The sequence below is a fragment of the Hylaeus anthracinus genome, unplaced genomic scaffold (assembly GCF_026225885.1).
Source record: "Hylaeus anthracinus isolate JK02 unplaced genomic scaffold, UHH_iyHylAnth1.0_haploid 11989, whole genome shotgun sequence".
Taxonomy (NCBI): domain Eukaryota; kingdom Metazoa; phylum Arthropoda; class Insecta; order Hymenoptera; family Colletidae; genus Hylaeus; species Hylaeus anthracinus.
This window is the reverse complement of record NW_026534337.1, coordinates 4087871-4106220: the sequence shown is the minus strand read 5'-3', so window position 1 is coordinate 4106220 and position 18350 is coordinate 4087871. Positions and strand designations below refer to the sequence as shown.

The window sequence follows — 18350 nt, the reverse complement described above, 5'->3', positions numbered from 1 at the left end:
GTAATAATACAGTTTGAAAGATACAAAAACTTTAATCTTATTGTATGGTATCAAACAATACAAAATGTAAAAAGATTACTCTTTAGATGAAATAAATGCATTGAACAGCATCTAAGTTTGATTTATATAAAAAGTGTAAACAACTTTTCCACATAATATTATAAAACAAAGTATTCTGTTGAGTTAGGAAAAATTAAAAATAATTCACGCCTCTTTCTCATAAGCACTGAAACAAAATTTTTTATCAAGTCCATTTTGAAACTATTGAATGACAATGTTAAATCTCAACACAATCCTCCTGTCTGTTGCTGATAAACCTCTATTGTGTCTCCTTCCTCCATTTCAAGAGTTGTTGGAGTATCTAATTCATTTATGGGTTGTCCATCAAATCTAAATCTTACTGCAGCAATCGCTAGCCCCTATTGAAATACAATACAAATAATATACTTCCGGAGTAAGAATTTAAACAATTGCTTTGCAAGTACATCAAAGGAAAATATCTAATCTCTTGATAAGATAATCTATCTATATGTTGTAAGTTTTATTTTTTATTGCTCCTAACAACGAACATTGATATCGAGTCAAGTTGTTTAACATCAAAATACAATAAAAAATGAAATAAAACTTACCACACGATCACAGTAGGCATTCATTAATTTCCTGAGTGGTGTGTGTTTTTTTATTTTAAATTGAACCACTGCACTATCCTGCCCCAGTACTCTTAAATTTATATGTTCCGATTCTGTTTTAGTTTCCTGCAAAAAAGTACATTCTTCAATCACCACTTATCATATAGTATCGGTTTTGAGGTTATAAAGCGTTACCTTCTTCTCGTCCGACATGTTTACAGTTTACCACAAATATACTATCTCGTCAGTGATTGGTAATAATATTATCAAGAATTAATTGCCAGATTATATGCCAGGCTATCTAATATTCTTACAAATATACAGGCGAATAACTCGCAATAAGCCCGCTCCTTTGTAGCTGTAATCACAACGTTTCCATCTTACACAAGTAGCATACTATAGCATAGAAAGTTATTGGTATACACGCGTTTTGAAGACCGAACATGGTGGTCATAATATACGTCTAGGGAATTTTGTAATTTACTTGTGGTACTTACTATATAATCGTAACTTAGAGGAAAGCAGAGATGGGCAAAACCCTAGACTTCGAATAAATCTGAAGTTTGCCGATATGTTTGTGTCGTTTTCTTTTTTGGAAAATTTTCAAAAGAAGAAACGAGACAAACATATCAGCAAACTTCACATTTATTCGAAGCCTAGGGTTTTGCCCATCACTGGAGGAAAGCAAGTTACTATGCCCAACTTTCAATACCCAATCAAAATGTTAAAAAGATTCAATAAAACCCAGCCGAAAAACGAATTCAAAATTATTATACAGTATTTTTATTTATACATTCCGTCAAATTTGTATGTTTAATATCAGTATACAGAATGGAGCTTTATCCACCTTGAGTATCTCGGTTATTTATGATCCTTGGAAGAAATTTGTTAGTTTCACTGTTTGTGAGAGACTTATAGTGGTAGATCATTATTTTTTCTAAGGCTATTATGCTATGAGATTTCAAAATCTTGCATACAAATTTAAAGCATAGTACTAATTAGTCTATTAAGAAATTTTATTTAAATGTTAGATTATTATTGCAATAAAAAAGAAAAGAATAAGAATTTAAATATTTCTATTAACACAAGAAAAGTTCCACACAGTTCTGCTTAGGAATAGGAATAGTGATTAGAATATTTCGTTAACACAAGACGAAATTCCACAAGTATTTAAAACTTGTTGGTTCTAAAAAGAACCATTTTATGTTAGCAGAATGATACTCTGCCTAGGAATAGGAATAATTATTAGAACATTTCAGTCAGCACAAGAGAAAATGTCGCATATGTCTCAAATGCGTTGGTCCTGAAAAGGACTGTTTTATACTAGCAAAACTATATTCTGCTTAAGAGTAGAAATAATTAGAATATTCCAGTTAACATAAGAAAAAATTCCACGTGTTTAAAATTTGTTGGTCCTGAAAAGGACCGTTTTATAATAGCAGAATTATATTCTGCTTATTTGGAGCTGGTGTATTTAGTTACTGCCTTGGTGCCTTCGCTAACAGCGTGCTTCGCCAATTCACCAGGTAATAACAGTCTTACTGCAGTTTGAATCTCTCGAGACGTGATTGTTGAGCGCTTGTTATAATGAGCCAATCTTGAAGCTTCCGCTGCAATACGCTCGAAAACGTCGTTGACGAAACTATTCATGATGCTCATCGCTTTGCTGGATATTCCAGTATCGGGATGGACTTGCTTCAGCACTTTGTAAATGTAAATTGCGTAACTCTCCTTCCTCCTCCTTTTCTTCTTCTTGTCGGTTTTGTTAATATTCTTCTGAGCTTTACCAGCTTTCTTCACAGCTTTACCACTGACTTTCGGCGGCATGATGAACGTTCGATAAACTTAGGATCCACAAACAGACGATTGTACTCTGAGCTCGATGAGCATCGAATGATTGTACCACGGGTTGCGCGCCCCTTTTATACGGTTTGGTGGTAGTACCTCCGAACCAATCACAGCGCAGCAGGGAACGTTACTGGCCTCCTTGAATACGATTGGTGCGACGGTGCTACCGTGGCATTCTTGCAATACGATTGATTTTGTACGTATGCCATGTACACATATCTAATAAACTTTTTAACGTACTTTTCTTAATTCTACGAATCTTGACGATTGTATGTAAATACGTGAAAAAACTTCGCACAAGAAGGTACTGTTTCAAGCTTTACCAAAGAACATATGACAAAATGTTTTTTTTATTTTATTTGCGACATCACAGAATATGATATTTCGTCAAGTTTTAGAGGAGATATTCCATTTCATGAAGTAAATAGAACCGACGCTTATAATAGAATTAATATAATAACATTTCCATTCAATTGTACAAATAAGTACATTATATATCATATATAGAATGAAGTATCGTAAGGATAAATAAATTATTACAGATAGTAATGTATTGTTTAAAAGAAATTACTTCATTTTTATGTAGTCTAATATTATTTGTTTTACATGTATTTAATGTAAATACATAACTATTTCTTTGTAAAAATTGGAAGATATATTTGCATATTTCGAATATCGTGATACATGTACGAGTAAACAACAAAATTTTACACACATATACATAGTGTGAGAATGTAAAATAATAAAATATTAGTTTTATTACGGATTCGAAATATATTTGCTTCTTTGAGACACGTGGATTACTCTATACAGCTTGAGAGCAGATGTGAATTCTATATAGCCCTATTTGAAATTCGACCAGATGACCTGTGAAAATAATAACAGAGGAAGTATAATATCCGAAATAACGAAATATTTTATTCTCGATACGTAATTTTTGCAATTCAAGCAGTAACTTAAACTAAATAATAATAAATACGAGTTGTTCAGCATTACATTAAACGATTGCTTGTTCGTTAATTTGTTAGAACCTTATATCTGAAATCATGTACGATATGCAAATTGAAAAAATAACAATTATACATCTTACTCTAACTTGTTATCCCAAAAATTTGTAACTGTAAACAGTATACATTCATTTATAATTAAATAATTCTAGTAATACTGGTGTAAATTACTTCACAATTGAATAATTCTAATAATTGTGATATGAATACAACCATATTGTATATGTGAATAAACCATTGCATACCTTAACAGTTTATACAAAATAAAGTTAAAGAAATGTATGTTTCATCTAGCGATTCTCAATGTGCAAGTATGTTCGTACAGATAATTTTATTTCACGTTATTATTGCAGTAAAGTATAAACTAAAAGTAATTACTATAAGAAAGAAACAAGTAGAGTATCACATTGAATAAAATGAAGATTATTCGAAACAGTAATGAAAAATGATCGAGCATTGAAAGTTCAAAGTTACTTCGCAGCAGTGAGAACCAAGGCGAGAACGCTGCTCTTCTGTGATTGGTCGACTGGAGGTACGACAAAGCGTATATAAACGAAGCCCGAGGTTCGCTGCTTATTCGCTTCAGTCGCATCGTACTGAACAGTGTGATCAGTGTAGTAGTCTTTTGTTTTTCTTTGTTCTTTTATTAAAGTACATTATGTCTGGTCGTGGCAAAGGTGGTAAAGCAAAGTCGAAGGGAAGGTCCCGTTCTACCAGAGCTGGCTTACAGTTTCCCGTTGGACGTGTTCATAGACTGCTAAGAAGAGGTAACTATGCCGAACGTGTCGGAGCAGGAGCTCCCGTCTATTTGGCTGCTGTTATGGAATATTTGGCTGCCGAAGTTCTGGAATTGACTGGAAACGCAGCACGAGACAACAAGAAGTCAAGAATTATTCCACGACACGTTCAACTTGCTGTTCGCAATGACGAAGAGTTGAACAAACTCTTATCCGGAGTTACCATTACTCAAGGAGGTGTTCTACCGAATATTCAAGCGGCTCTTCTGCCGAAGAAAACCGAAAAGAAGGCTTAAAATTTCGCTAAACTATAACCCAAATGGCCCTTTTCAGGGCCACAATTAATGAGACAAGGGAACATCTTTTGTTTTATAATGGTTAAAAATAACTTGAATTTTATAAAATACGATTCTGGTTTATTTTCATGTTTATAGAAATCAAGTTTGATATAGACATTCAGAATGAAACGGCATAACTTAATTTTTGTAAGGAAAAGAAAATATGTATATTTTATATACTTAAATAATTTCTAGTAGAAGTTTTGACAAATATTCCAACCTTATTGTTGGCATTATGTACAATTATGTGTAGTATTTTATTTTCAATGTTACGGTTTGAATTATTTAAATATAATTATGCACATGTATTGAGATCAGAGGTCTTCAAACTTTAAAGAAAACCGTCTTACGCAAAAATGTTTGAGTTCTAATATTCGAGTTTCTATGTTTAAGTTTATTTTAATTCTTTTATAATTGAGGTATTTATATTGATTGAATTTTTACTCGTTAAATACAACACGTTATTTAAAGAAAGTCTTCGATTAAAGTAAATATTTGCTAAACTCTGAGAATAAAAAATAACTAATATTTACTAGAGTATACAATACAGAAATACAATAGCCGGAAAAGTTAAAGTAACATGTTTGTTCTAAAATTTAGGAGTAGATGAATTAAATGAAATAAATAAGATACTTGATATGATACGATACAAGAAAGATATATGTTTTTATGATAGTTAAATTCTAACGATATTACCAGAAAGAAATATTCTTTCCTAGGAGTCGCATTTTTTATTGTAGAAAAGAATGGTCTAAATTTCTTAATCGAAATATTCTATTCAACTTTTCAGTTCTATCAAATTCTTGCCTGTACCAAGAATTTTATAACTCACTGTATAAAAACTCTTTTTATTTAATGCATCAGTAATACATATACAGACAGAATAAATTTTACACTGACTGTATACATTTAAAATGAAAATAATTTAAACAAATTTCTTCGCTAGACATAGAGGGTACGAATATTTATGAGATTGACTGTACGTATTCTCCCAACGTTCCTGTAACGGTCATTTCAAAAATGACGCCATGATTCATACGTACATCAAGAAACTCTAAATGCTTGTTCGCGATAAATACGATATGGTTGCTGCTGCTGCTGTTACGTTCGATATAAAACCTCAAAAACTTGTTCAACTTATAGCATACCGGTTTTAACATCTCCCCTATCGAAGAATTCATTGTTGATTTACATTTGAACGCGAACGTTTTGATCTTCCTTTGTTGACGATGTCTGCATGGCAACGAGTATACGGGACAATTCTCTCGCTTGTTTCTTGTAAACGCATACCATACCGTTTTCCAAACATTGCGATGATAACCTCGGGTTTGTGTATATCATGTATCGATAGATCTCTACCGCGGCATAAGAGTCCATCTGTGTATAAACTGAAGTTGGCGTGGACCCAGTGGGCTGTTATGCTACAGTAAAGTCCTATCGACAGATTCTAAATGCAGTTCCCGACAAAAGTCTTCGCACACGAGATAAAATTTTGGTCAACCTAATTTTATTTGTATTATAATTAAGATTTTGAAAAATGTAATTGCTCGTAATTATGTAGAATTCATCTATTACAAAGTAGTAGAGATGCGAAATGAATTGAATAATTTTTTTTCAAATGAAAGAAGAATATTTCTTTCCGTGGTATAAATCGAAATTGCAGTTTCGTTAAATCCATGCCTAGACGATTACGAGCTGTAATTTAAGCAAAAGGTTACCCAACAAAATATTATTTCGACACTGCATATTAAATTACTAAAACTGTTCCCTTCAAGTTCATTTCGTCAATTCAGTCTTTATTTCAGTCTTTGTTTACTGGCGAATTTTGAACACGTTCTTCGAGTCTTCTCCACGATCTTATACTACAGTGGGTGTAGAAAGTATTCGTACACCAATCAATTTCCAAAAAAACTATGTAAAATAAATTACTTTTTATAAACAATGACATTCTACATATTCTCGGAAATCTCTAGAATAGATAGATTACAAACAAAAATAGCTATTTATGTAAGTTGGAAAATTAACCAGAAAAAAGCAATTAATCGATACAAATATTGAAGCAATAAGTATTCGCACAACTATTTAATTTTTAAAACTTCGTTAAAAAAAAAGAAATTTACATTAATTTACAAGTATATAATACTTCCTTCGTGGGATTTTCTTTTGATTTTATAATTATTGCAACTCTTCTAAGCATTAAATTAACTAAATTATTAGTTATTCGAAGTGGGATCTTCTTCAATTCCTCTATTAGAGCCATTTTAAAAAGTACTTTACTGAAAATTTGCTGTTTTCTAATTCGTACGGAGCAATACACTAATGTGTTTATGTTACAAACTCTACCGTAAATGGTTCGTCATAAGAATCGTACAAATACTTATTGCTTCTATACTTTTATCCACTTTTCGCATGATATTGTATTGAAATGTTGTTTGGACTATATCTATCTTAGAGACTTCCGAGAATATGTAAAATATCATTGATTATAAAAAAAGAAGTTAAGAATATATTCTACACCCACTGTACATAGATAAAGAATCTCTCGGTCTTCTCAAAGAATTTTTCGGTTTTGTCTGCTGCGGTATCTCGGTGTCTAGTCCAAGTACCTTAGGGCCCTTAGTCTACAGGACTCTCGAGTACATACCCAGCATGCCTATAGATTGAGACGGCCCTGGAGTCCACTGAGTTGGCACCTCTTTTGTTCTACACGCATAAGCTGCACACAACTGCGCCCGTTACAGACCCTTGCGTCGATCCAAGGGCCTCAGGCCCCAGGGAGCTCTTTGTATTCCATCTGCTGTATATTCCACGAACAGGACTACCGCAGCTGAATATTTATTGCACCTCTTAAACTGAAGAGCCAGTTTGAACATGATCCACCTTCTGGACAGTAAAACGGCGATTTTTTGTGAAAAACTAGCGAAATAATCACCCTATAGTAATATATAGTCTTTTTTAAACACATCAAACGCCACGCCGGTCCCTACCCTGAATTTTTTATTTAACTTATGCTTCCCATGCTTGTCTCTGTGATTAAATATTTTCTTTAAAAGGCGTTAATCCCTGTGGAATCAAAAATAATAAATAAAGAATATGCTACTTTAACAACAAACTGATGTGAGTTTATAGAGATGGGGATTCCTTTGTAGTGTTATAGGTAACGTTCGTAGTCTTGGATTGGGACTACTCTAAATTTTGATTACCTGGATTATTATTGTTTAAATGTAGACTGAGTAACGAACTATGGCCTTCAAATGTACACAATATACAACCACGTTGATATTTCGATTTGGAAATAAATATTTCCAAATGCGATGATATACATGATATAAATGATATATAAATGATATATATACTAAGGTTGTTAAGAATGCGAGCAATAGACTAGTTTTAATAATTGTTTCAATAATCTAAAATTTACAGTTTCTTCGTTGAAGCAAGATTGTCTCTGTACGGCTAATAGTAGAGTAGTGTTTATAGTATTTAGCTACTAGAAATTCATTTTCGAAATTTTAAAAAATTCATTGGGAAGCATTTAAATATTAGTAAAGACCACAATATCTCTAAATTTCAAAAATTATTCAATTTGAAATGACCCAATAATAAGTAAAATACACAATTGATGTTATAATAATATCAATTAAAAACGTGCGTATAGGAAATGATTTTGTGGATACGGATTAGAAAAAAAAGTTCTCTTAGAGCTTAGTATTTGAACTGTTCGTTTGTCTAATATTTTGTTGGCCCTAAAAAGGGCCGGTTTGTTGCATATAATTGCAATGAGATTTAAGCACGTTCACCACGAATACGGCGTGCTAGTTGAATATCTTTGGGCATGATGGTAACTCGCTTGGCGTGGATAGCACACAGATTCGTATCCTCGAACAATCCAACCAGATAAGCCTCACTGGATTCCTGAAGTGCCATTACCGCCGAGCTTTGGAAACGAAGATCAGTTTTGAAATCTTGAGCGATTTCACGTACGAGCCGTTGAAACGGTAGTTTCCGAACCAACAATTCGGTACTTTTTTGATAGCGACGAATTTCTCGAAGTGCCACAGTTCCGGGCCTGTAACGATGAGGTTTCTTCACGCCACCAGTAGCTGGAGCACTTTTACGAGCAGCTTTCGTTGCCAACTGTTTTCGCGGAGCTTTACCTCCCGTCGATTTACGAGCAGTTTGCTTTGTACGTGCCATAGCAATGACTAAACACACAGTAACGGTTGCTTTCCAAGTTTCTCGTACTTTTGAGATGCCGTACGACGCGCTCATTCTTATAAGCACGCCACATGAACAATGCACGATGCTGATTGGTTCGTGACCAGGTGCAAGCCAGGAATGTTCGTTGCGATTGAAGTGCCTGCTCTTGATTGGTCCGCGGTGGAGTGGTAGGGGACGGAACAGCCTGAACGCTCCCTATATAATGAGCACATTTTGGAACAGATGGCATATTCGAGTCGACTTTCAAGGTGTTCGTTTACTTGAAGAAATTGTATCATCATGACTGGCCGTGGAAAGGGAGGAAAAGGATTGGGAAAAGGAGGAGCGAAGAGACATAGGAAAGTACTTCGTGATAATATCCAGGGTATCACCAAACCCGCTATTCGACGATTGGCAAGACGTGGCGGAGTTAAGAGAATCTCTGGCCTGATTTACGAAGAGACTCGAGGTGTACTCAAGGTGTTCCTTGAGAACGTGATCCGTGATGCTGTTACCTACACGGAGCATGCAAAGAGGAAAACTGTAACCGCAATGGACGTTGTCTATGCTCTGAAGCGTCAAGGAAGAACGCTCTACGGATTTGGAGGTTAAATTCCATCAACGTACTCCAAAACAAATCTTAAACAAACGGCTCTTTTCAGAGCCACAAATTTGTAAACGTGGAAACATCTCTCTGGGAATATACCATTATTGAATAACTAATCAAACATTTTTATATCCAACAGCAACTAATCAATTTATTCCTTAGTTCTTTTCCAGTTAAAAATCTTGGTTTTTTTATCTAGGCAAGAATTTTATTGTAAAGGTAGTAGAACATTCTGGAACGCCAATTCAAGTCATACTCAGAATAATTGAAACAAAATCTAAAAGAATTGTATACTTGGAAACTGTAGTCAATTTATAGTTTCATCACTATTCAAATGAAATATTTGCAACTGTATGTATGCAAACTGTTTCTTCGTTACAGTTTTTGGGAAAGATTTCGTTTATAAAATGTATTTTTTGTAAGATGATAAAGGGAATTTAAAATGTATACAAAATTCATGCTATATGCATGCATAATACAATTCGAATATGAAGTATATGTATATGTATAAATACTTTCTTATTTATCATGTCTAACCTACAAGTTACTCATTTAATACTTATTAAATTAATACATTTTTAACTTTTATACTAAAAATGTTTCTTTTATGATATCGATTAATTAAAATAAAATAAACCGTTATAAATTTCAAACCATAACCAACGTAATATATTCGTAAATGAATAAATTAAAAAAAAGTTTGTAAATAGACACTTCTGAGTTGTACATTTTATCTGATAAAACTTAAGGAATAAGAAAACATGTAGAATATATTTATTTAAAGATGCATCATAAAAGAGTATTACGTAAATGCGTGCAATATAGGCAAGTGTTTTTAATTGTTCGTAACGACGCAAATGTTATATTATTGCATTATACATTACTTTTTGACATTTTTTCAGTAGTCTGATTATCTCTAAATCTAACCTATTACACTTTGTAAAATTTTCAAGTAGAAACATGTCTACGGATAATAAAATTCTAGAAGAATCTAAATCTATTTTAAAAGACATGTATTTTGCTGGTGTTAAAGCAGTTTCGCCAAAAGCTCTTGTAATAAATAAAGTTAAATTCAAAGATGGGATATTACAAGTTTCTGATCAAAGTTTTCCATTAAAAGAGAATGTTTATTTGGTTGGCTTTGGTAAAGCTGTGATGGGTATGTCGATAGTTTTGGAGTACATACTTGGTGATCGTTTGAAAAAAGGTATAGTCAGTGTGCCTTCTGCATCGACAGATGCAATGTGGGAGTCCGAAGACAAATCTTATTTTCCCAAATTAGCATCTAGCGTGGTCGAATATCGTGAAGGTAGTGTAAATAATCAACCAGATGACAGATGTCTCAACACAACACACGATATTATAGATTTGGTAGAATCATTGACAGAAAATGACAGTTTAATCGTACTAATTTCGGGTGGAGGATCCGCATTACTGTATATGCCAAGACCAATAATTGATCAGGAAGACAAATTGCTTCTTTGTAAAACACTTCAAAATGCAGGTGCTGATATCAAAGAATTGAACACAGTAAGAATGAAGTTATCTATGGTAAAAGGTGGTGGTTTGGCTAGAATGGCTTATCCAGCCTCTATTATCACTTTAATTTTATCCGATATAGTGGGTGATCCTATAGATTTAATTGCTAGTGGCCCAACAGTATATAATAGTAAAGCACCTAGGCAAGTAATAGCTGTGTTAAAAAAATATGATTTATTTGATAAATTAGAAGGAGACGTAAAGAAAGCTATTACATCTAAAGAAGCTTTTAAAGATAAGCCTCTATTGACTGGAAGAAGAAAACAAAAAGCATTTAAACATGTAAATAATATTATTCTGGGAAATAATGAAGTGGCTGTCCAAGCAGCTGCTCTCGAGGCACAGCGCAAACAGTTAACTCCAATAATATTACGAACAGATGTTACAGGCAATGTACACGATGTGAGTTTAGCATACGCTCATATAACAAGTTTAATATGTCTTGTATTAGATAAAACATTGGAGAGAGAAGAATTCTTTGAAAAAGTAAAAGATACTCCAGTACTTTCATTACCTACTACTAAAGTGGATGAAATTTATAATTTGATTGAAAATGTGAGTGGCGAGGGAATAGTATTGATTGGTGGAGGAGAACCAACAGTAATAGTTAAAGGAGAAGGAAAGGGTGGTAGAAATCAAGAACTAGCTTTACATTTTTCCTTAGACTGGTTAGCAAAGATTAAGAGTAATCCCCGATTTGCTGAGTATGATGTAATAATGTTAAGTGCAGGCACAGATGGTCAAGATGGTCCAACTGATGCAGCAGGAGCATTCGGTTATCCTGCTATTGGACCAATAATTCATGATGTGTATGCAAAAGCAAAATTCTTAGCTTCAGAAGGAATAGTTCAGCTAGAGATGAAGAAAGAAGCTATAAAAAAAAAAGAAGAAGAACGACAACAATTAGAACAACAACGGCCTCAGGAAATATGTAAAAAACACGAACTGAGTGGCTTTGTGATACTAAAAAAGGAGGATACACAAAACAAAGTAAAAGATGATAAAGTAACAGAAAAAGAAGGTGCTTCTGATCCAGAAAACGCAGATGATTTGGAAGAAGTACTTCCGCTGATATATCTAACAATGGAAGTGGAGCGTATGTTGCCTGAAAATGCTTTAAACGATAACGATACATATAATTTATATTCGCGATTTAAAAAGGGTTCAGAATTACTGAAAACTGGCTTCACTGGCACTAATGTTATGGATTTACACTTTATTTACATCAAAAAACGAAAGTGTGACTGTAAAATAGATTTTCTCGAAAAAGAGGTGTCTGAAAATGCTTTAGACAATCATGATTTGTATATTGATCCTTCAACTATTGAAAGATACAGAAGAATGCGTACAAAGATACCTTTTGACTGGGATCATTACTTACGTAGACCAACGCTTATTGTTAAAGATGAGGCTGATCATCTCAATATAAAAATTATTGATGATAATTTGGCAGAACCATGTTGCCGCAAAGATAGAAAATTTCCACTTAAAAATCATTTAAAAGACAAAGATCTACCACTATGATGTATTTTATTAAAAAAAATATCAATATTATATTGGTCAAATCACTTTAGTATAAATCGAAAATTTTATATGTTCAAAAATATATGTATAAATCACAATGTAATTATACATTGAATAAATAGTATATTCATTCAAATTATCATCAAACTTTAAAAAATAATGCAGTAATTGTCGCATTGATTATTTAAATATGTAAGATTCATAATTCGATTCATAATAAACTTTTTGTAGATAGAAGAGCAACATGTAAAATACATGCATCCATATATATATATATATATATACAATACGCATTCCGTTACAATGAATTAATTTAGTTACAAATTTTGTGATTACAATTTTGACATTCAGTTATGACTAATAGTTAAACTTAAATAATTTACAGATAATACATAAAAGTGTAAAAGTGTCACGCTATTGTATTTTTTTGTACATGCGTACAGATTCACACACGCACGCACATACGCAATGTACAATTTAATATTTTTGTTTACCGGTGCATGTAATATGTGAGAAATTTCTAATATAAATATTATCACTATTCTCATGTCGTCCACTAAAGATCCCAACTAAATAGATGATGTTTAACTAACATGTCACGGACACCATCTTTTAAAGGTTGTGATTGTTCTTTCTTGGGTGGCAATTCCCAATCTGGATTTAAATTAAATGCAAATTGACTCAATATTCTCAATTCACATTTAATTTGTACCCACCCAGGACTATTTACAAAACTCCACGGCTGATACCTACAAAATGAATGATGTATGAATTATAAAAACAATTGCAAGTAATTTATATAATAATTCATTCAATATTTGTCACCATTTTTGTACGATCTCCACACAAGAACATAAAACTTCGAGCCATAAATGTAAAACTTGTTCATTTAATCCTAGACAAATAAGAGATCGTAGTTTTACATCCATTTGCGCATGTGCATTATCATGCGTTAAATTTATCGATTGAACGCATCGATATAACAGCTGCAAGAAACAAATTATTTTGTACATAAATTACACATTTTTATATTGTACAATTATTATAATATTATTAATTATTAGTATTACCTCTTCTGGTGTAAGAACTTTACCATCTTCGTCCAGTCTATATGTTTTGCAAAGTACTAATCTGCTATAAACGGAATTGAAATCTTTCTCTACCTCTCTATTAGAGGCTTCTTCTATAAAAAGCCATGGATGACATGGTCCACCTAAAAATGATGGTCTGCGCATTCCATTTTCTAATACTGCTTTTATAGCAGGACATAAAGTTCCCCTAACTAAATCAGTAACAGCTTCACTAACTGCATCATCTCCAGCACATGTATATTGTTTACTTCTTTCATCTAATAATTCTACGAACTTTGCAGGAAACCATCCCCTTAAACCATTGAGTTCTCCTACCCAACAATGTTCATCTTTTTGACTTAAAATCGTGATTATATCATTTTTTCGGAAACCCAATTCATCATCATCGTGTCTTTCAAAATCTGCAATAGAATGACATTTGTACTAATTATGAAAGTAATTATTTCGTTTAAATCAAAGTACCTAATAATGCTTTAGCTCTTCTTTTTCTGGTACGTGATACATTGACATAGTTGTCATGATCCTTTGCATGACTTTCCATAGTGTAATCTGCTATAAGTACAATGTTACTCAATTTTGAATCGACATTTATAAAATGTCTAGCAACTTGTAAAACAGCTTCCCTTAAATCTACCAATATTTCTGAAATATTTACCATGTTTGATTGTTAATCGTTTAAAGAATTTACTATGATTAACAAACTTTGTGTTGTGTTTACGTACCTGTTTGACGAATGTTTTTCGATTTCGCATCATCTTCATTGTCGTCATTTCCAAATAAGAATGTTTGTAGCATCGATTTACTTCTTTTCACTTGGCGCCTTCATAAAAATATAGATAATTGAGAACAAATTATAATAATACGTATATATATAATCATAATATTATACGTATGTAATTGTAAATACCGTACCTATTAAGATGCTGCTTTGGTAAATTTGGTACAGCATCAGGATTACCTACTAATCCGCCTTGAACAGCCATCAAATACGCTAAATGTCGACGTCGGTGTGTTTCAACCAGAACATCTGTTAACGATCCACTTACTTCTAATGATATCTACAAAGTAATTGTAAAAACTTAATTCTAAGTTATGACAATTATATCTAACAACTTAATAATTGAATAAAATTTACATTAAATAATTGTTCTACATCATCAATATCTCCTGGTATATCTGAGAGAGCATTAAATATTTGTGCAGAATTTTCCAGTTGTCTTAATTCAGATTCTGAAAAAAGCAGTAAATATTATAATTAATACATCACATAATAAATGTAATATACTTGCAACAAATACAGGCATGCATACCTTTAATTTTTAACATTCCGAGCGTAACTTGAAATAAAACTATAGATCCATCAAAAAGAAACATGTCCCATAGGCGTAGTAATATTTTCATATGTACAACTGATGCAAACAAAGTCAGGAACCAGTGCAAAGATATTAGACTTAATTCTATATCATGTTGAACCAGAACCTGATCTATGTCAGGAAGATAATTAAGCACTAGTGTACGAAGTACTCTTTGGTCAGCTTGAATACCTGTGTGATATTAAACAATTAAAAATGTATTTTTCATATTACTACTTATTATATAAATTTTCTAGTACATTACCCAATAATGTCGAAGAATAGTAAGATGCTGGCAATAAATCTTCTACTATTGTAGCCATCATCCAAAAAGCATCTTCTTCCTCTAGGAGCAATAGGAGAGAAGCTGCTATTATTCCTGTACCTTGGCAGTACCTTTATGAAATAAATGCACAATAATAGAACAATAAAATAAGAATATTGTAACAGTAGTTCATAGAAGCACTATTACCCAATGTCAGGATACAACCAAGCAAGAGCACGCATAACACGTCTCAAACGTGGTATTCCAGTACTGTGAAGATGACTAAAACATGCATTGGCGGGCATAATGCGAAGCAAATCCTTTTCTATCTGTTTATTAGTCATTAAAGCATCATTGCTTGATGCTTTTACTATATCTTTGTATGTTATTTCAGTGGAACATTTTTTTTGTAATGCTCCTGTAAGAGGTAAAATATTATAATATATCTATTATGAAGTACTACAACTTTTAGGTATTGTGGAGGAATGTTAGACAATTGATACCATAGCATAAACATTTGCTTGACTTCATTTGTTCTCTTTCAAACACTTTTTATTTACACATTATCATACAAAGTATCACATCACAAAGTAATCATACACAGTATCATACAAACACACTCATTTCTCATACTAACAATATTCAAATATTTCAATTTACGGAAATTTATTTTATTATATATATTATACCTGACATTCTCATCCAAATTTGAGGTCTAAGCGAATGAGGTACACCATGACGGACCATATCACGTAATTTATCTGTACGAGGTAATCTTCTATCCAGATTCTGCCATGAAATTTCTGTTACTTCTTTGTTGTGACTGAACTCCAATAAAGCAACCCATTGTAATCTAATTATGTTAAGTTTACTAGTTTTCATTACAAGGTATATTGTAATTAATATATATATTACATATATATATGTAAATATTAGCTTCGTACCTATGTTGAGGATCCTCAACAAAAGGAATACCTAACAGTTTTTTAGAGCTTTGCTCTGGACCATCTTCTTCTTCCACACGAAAACCAAATTCATCAAATCTAAAGTATTTTGTTACATCAAATCAACCGTTATCACATTTTCACATATTAAAAAAATATATATTAGTATAGTTTGGTATACATTATAAAAATTAAGTTATAGAATGTACCTATATTCAGGTTGTGAATTAGGATCATCTGGTTGATTTAATCTGGCTAAAATATCTTGGGGCCACATGGATGGTGTCAATGCAGAAAATGGTCCTCCAGGAGCAGGAGATAATATTTCTCCATATAATCCTGTGACTTCCATTTCGAATTCATCTTCAGATATAGCTGTCTCCAATTTTTTCTGAAAAGTAGAAACATTACACAAATTTAAATTAATAGCAAATTAACAGATGTGCAATAATTTTCGCTAGCTTTATACAAATTAAGTTTCCGCAGAAACTTTTAGGCGAATAAATGCATACATCTTTATACATTACATTTGCTAAATAAATAAATAAATTGCAAGTATATTTAAAGTAAGCGGATCAAAACACTTACATTATGATCTTCTTTTCCAACATAACCTTCATGATCACGAACATTGAACAAAGATTTGGCGATATCCATTTTCACAAAATTTCAAACTTCTTATATCTTAATATACTCGATCTTCTTTTAATTATATTCTACTATTTGTATGATATTGCACTTGTCATGTTTAATAAATATTAATCTTCAAACACTGTTGACACTATTGACAGTTCCCTATTCGCTTCGCTATTCGACGAAGCTAATGTTAAATTAAATCAATAACTATTTTTTAATGTTTCATAGAACTGTTAGATTGTTCAGACTGACGTAGCTTCTCTTGCACTTCCTTCAATGCATCACGATGATTAAATTTGTTTCTTTAACTCTCACTAATTATCCACCACCTGGCTTTTAGTTCCTAAGATCCTAAGATCCTATTCAATCCTACTCTTTTTCTTTCTTTATCACTATTGCTATCTATATTAACCCACGGTAAAAATATTACATACGTAATTCTAATTAGTATCATATGCATTGGATGCATTGCATCATTGCATCTGGTCACTGATCATGGTGGGATTGTAGATTTTCGTAGATATTTAGCGGTTGAAGAAATGATGTTGGATAAAGTTGGATGATGCTGGAAAGAAATAATCTCTTACTCTAGAGAGTATAAGTTTCTTTATTAATGGAAAATTATTTATGATTATTTGGTTATATTAAAAAAGATAGACCAAATTCGTGGATGGAAAGTAAAATTTGAATTCAAGACGTTATAATTTTAACAATTTTTAATAGTTATAGCGTTACATATTTATATTTCGGCTTTTAGTAAAAGTACAATTGTTACTATTTATTAATTTCGTTTGTAATTGTATTTCTAACAACTACGATCAATGGAATCATGTCAATGCAATAAGATAGTATTTTCTGCGAAATTTTGCGCAGTTCAATTTATCACAGTCTGCGGTTTATAGTTTAATACAATCATTTACAAGATTATATGAACATAAAAAAAATACATATACATTCTTAAATCACATATAAATATAGCTACAAAATTTTATATTTTACAATTGGTTTGTTTCCTTCAAGAAATTCTTGATTATTTCGTAATTTTGAATATTCCAAACCTGAATGTCCTCTTGAAATATTTATATTTATAAATAAATTTATGAAATTAGGTAATTTTGTAATTTTGTCAATTCTCCGAATTTTTAATATTTTTGAGTTTGTCTTTCTATTTAAATGTTTCTTTCTTCATAACTCAAAAACGGCTTAACATATCTTTTGATAAAATTATATATTCACATATAAATAATTCTCAAACTTGGAAAACAGATTATATCTTTAAAAGTTTTTTAGTGAGTAGGTGAACAAATCTATTTATTTGTACTCTCGGATACAAGACGCATAATAAATATAGTAATCAGCTAAGTAAAATGGAAATTAAAAAATATTTATAATATTCTCTAGTGTAGAATATACTTTACCTCAACGGTTTTTTTTAAACCGACATTCACGTGGAATGTCAATGTTTGTATACATGGGTCATTTCACATGAATATCATTGTTATGGTATAATTAAAATAAAACTCGAATATATTTTAAAAGTCTGATTGCTTGTATTATGCCAAACTTTTATCCTTTATTCATATTTAAAACGCAGTACCTAAAGTCATATCACATATTTCTTCAAATATTGAAC

General features: G+C 32.0%; 7 protein-coding genes across 8 annotated transcripts; 3 read left to right on the top strand and 4 right to left on the bottom strand.

The window, feature by feature from the left end:
- Positions 1-7: 7 nt before the first annotated feature.
- LOC128888110 (small ubiquitin-related modifier 3) lies at positions 8-1035 on the bottom strand. The gene is made up of 3 exons (XM_054144757.1): positions 825-1035; positions 630-755; positions 8-419 (listed from the first exon to the last, which is right to left on the bottom strand). Exons 1-3 carry the CDS (start codon positions 840-842, stop codon positions 285-287), a joined length of 279 nt encoding a protein of 92 aa, XP_054000732.1. The 5' UTR covers positions 843-1035; the 3' UTR covers positions 8-284.
- A 1010-nt stretch (positions 1036-2045) lies between these two features.
- Positions 2046-2539, bottom strand: LOC128888106 (histone H2B-like). The gene has a single exon (XM_054144752.1). It carries the CDS (start codon positions 2454-2456, stop codon positions 2085-2087), a length of 372 nt encoding a protein of 123 aa, XP_054000727.1. The 5' UTR covers positions 2457-2539; the 3' UTR covers positions 2046-2084.
- Positions 2540-4067: 1528 nt separating this feature from the next.
- On the top strand, positions 4068-4555 carry LOC128888105 (histone H2A-like). The gene has a single exon (XM_054144751.1). It carries the CDS (start codon positions 4143-4145, stop codon positions 4515-4517), a length of 375 nt encoding a protein of 124 aa, XP_054000726.1. The 5' UTR covers positions 4068-4142; the 3' UTR covers positions 4518-4555.
- Positions 4556-8304: 3749 nt separating this feature from the next.
- LOC128888096 (histone H3-like) lies at positions 8305-8836 on the bottom strand. The gene has a single exon (XM_054144736.1). The coding sequence runs from the start codon at positions 8829-8831 to the stop codon at positions 8346-8348; it is 486 nt and encodes a 161-aa protein (XP_054000711.1). The 5' UTR covers positions 8832-8836; the 3' UTR covers positions 8305-8345.
- Positions 8837-9009: 173 nt separating this feature from the next.
- LOC128888108 (histone H4) lies at positions 9010-9422 on the top strand. The gene has a single exon (XM_054144754.1). The coding sequence runs from the start codon at positions 9060-9062 to the stop codon at positions 9369-9371; it is 312 nt and encodes a 103-aa protein (XP_054000729.1). The 5' UTR covers positions 9010-9059; the 3' UTR covers positions 9372-9422.
- Positions 9423-10005: 583 nt separating this feature from the next.
- On the top strand, positions 10006-12970 carry LOC128888015 (glycerate kinase-like). 2 transcript variants are annotated; one of them, XM_054144597.1, is made up of 2 exons: positions 10006-10191; positions 10272-12970. In XM_054144597.1, exons 1-2 carry the CDS (start codon positions 10151-10153, stop codon positions 12427-12429), a joined length of 2199 nt encoding a protein of 732 aa, XP_054000572.1. In that variant the 5' UTR covers positions 10006-10150; the 3' UTR covers positions 12430-12970. The 2 variants fall into 2 exon arrangements, with proteins under 2 accessions (XP_054000572.1, XP_054000571.1); XM_054144596.1 differs by having other exon boundaries at positions 10269-12970.
- LOC128888009 (small G protein signaling modulator 3 homolog) lies at positions 12539-17194 on the bottom strand. The gene is made up of 14 exons (XM_054144589.1): positions 16670-17194; positions 16291-16472; positions 16082-16180; positions 15827-15990; positions 15345-15555; positions 15138-15268; positions 14831-15064; positions 14656-14750; positions 14433-14578; positions 14243-14340; positions 13983-14162; positions 13500-13921; positions 13255-13415; positions 12539-13178 (listed from the first exon to the last, which is right to left on the bottom strand). The coding sequence occupies exons 1-14, from the start codon at positions 16736-16738 to the stop codon at positions 12986-12988; spliced, it is 2385 nt and encodes a 794-aa protein (XP_054000564.1). The 5' UTR covers positions 16739-17194; the 3' UTR covers positions 12539-12985.
- Between the last annotated feature and the right edge of the window lie 1156 nt (positions 17195-18350).

Bases quoted from the DNA above. Each gene is read 5' to 3' on its own strand.
- LOC128888110 (XM_054144757.1), bottom strand. The intron at 420-629 runs GTAAGTTTTATT...GTATTTCAATAG, and splicing joins ATGCCTACTGTGATCGTGTG to GGGCTAGCGATTGCTGCAGT.
- LOC128888106 (XM_054144752.1), bottom strand. From the start codon at position 2,456: ATGCCGCCGAAAGTCAGTGGTAAAGCTGTGAAGAAAGCTGGTAAAGCT.
- LOC128888105 (XM_054144751.1), top strand. From the start codon at position 4,143: ATGTCTGGTCGTGGCAAAGGTGGTAAAGCAAAGTCGAAGGGAAGGTCC.
- LOC128888096 (XM_054144736.1), bottom strand. From the start codon at position 8,831: ATGAGCGCGTCGTACGGCATCTCAAAAGTACGAGAAACTTGGAAAGCA.
- LOC128888108 (XM_054144754.1), top strand. From the start codon at position 9,060: ATGACTGGCCGTGGAAAGGGAGGAAAAGGATTGGGAAAAGGAGGAGCG.
- LOC128888015 (XM_054144596.1), top strand. From the start codon at position 10,151: ATGCATCATAAAAGAGTATTACGTAAATGCGTGCAATATAG. The intron at 10,192-10,268 runs GCAAGTGTTTTT...ACATTTTTTCAG, and splicing joins CGTAAATGCGTGCAATATAG to TAGTCTGATTATCTCTAAAT.
- LOC128888009 (XM_054144589.1), bottom strand. From the start codon at position 16,738: ATGGATATCGCCAAATCTTTGTTCAATGTTCGTGATCATGAAGGTTAT. The intron at 16,181-16,290 runs GTACATTCTATA...AAAATACTTTAG, and splicing joins AATTCACAACCTGAATATAG to ATTTGATGAATTTGGTTTTC. The intron at 14,163-14,242 runs GTACGTAAACAC...TAAATATTTCAG, and splicing joins GAAAAACATTCGTCAAACAG to AAATATTGGTAGATTTAAGG.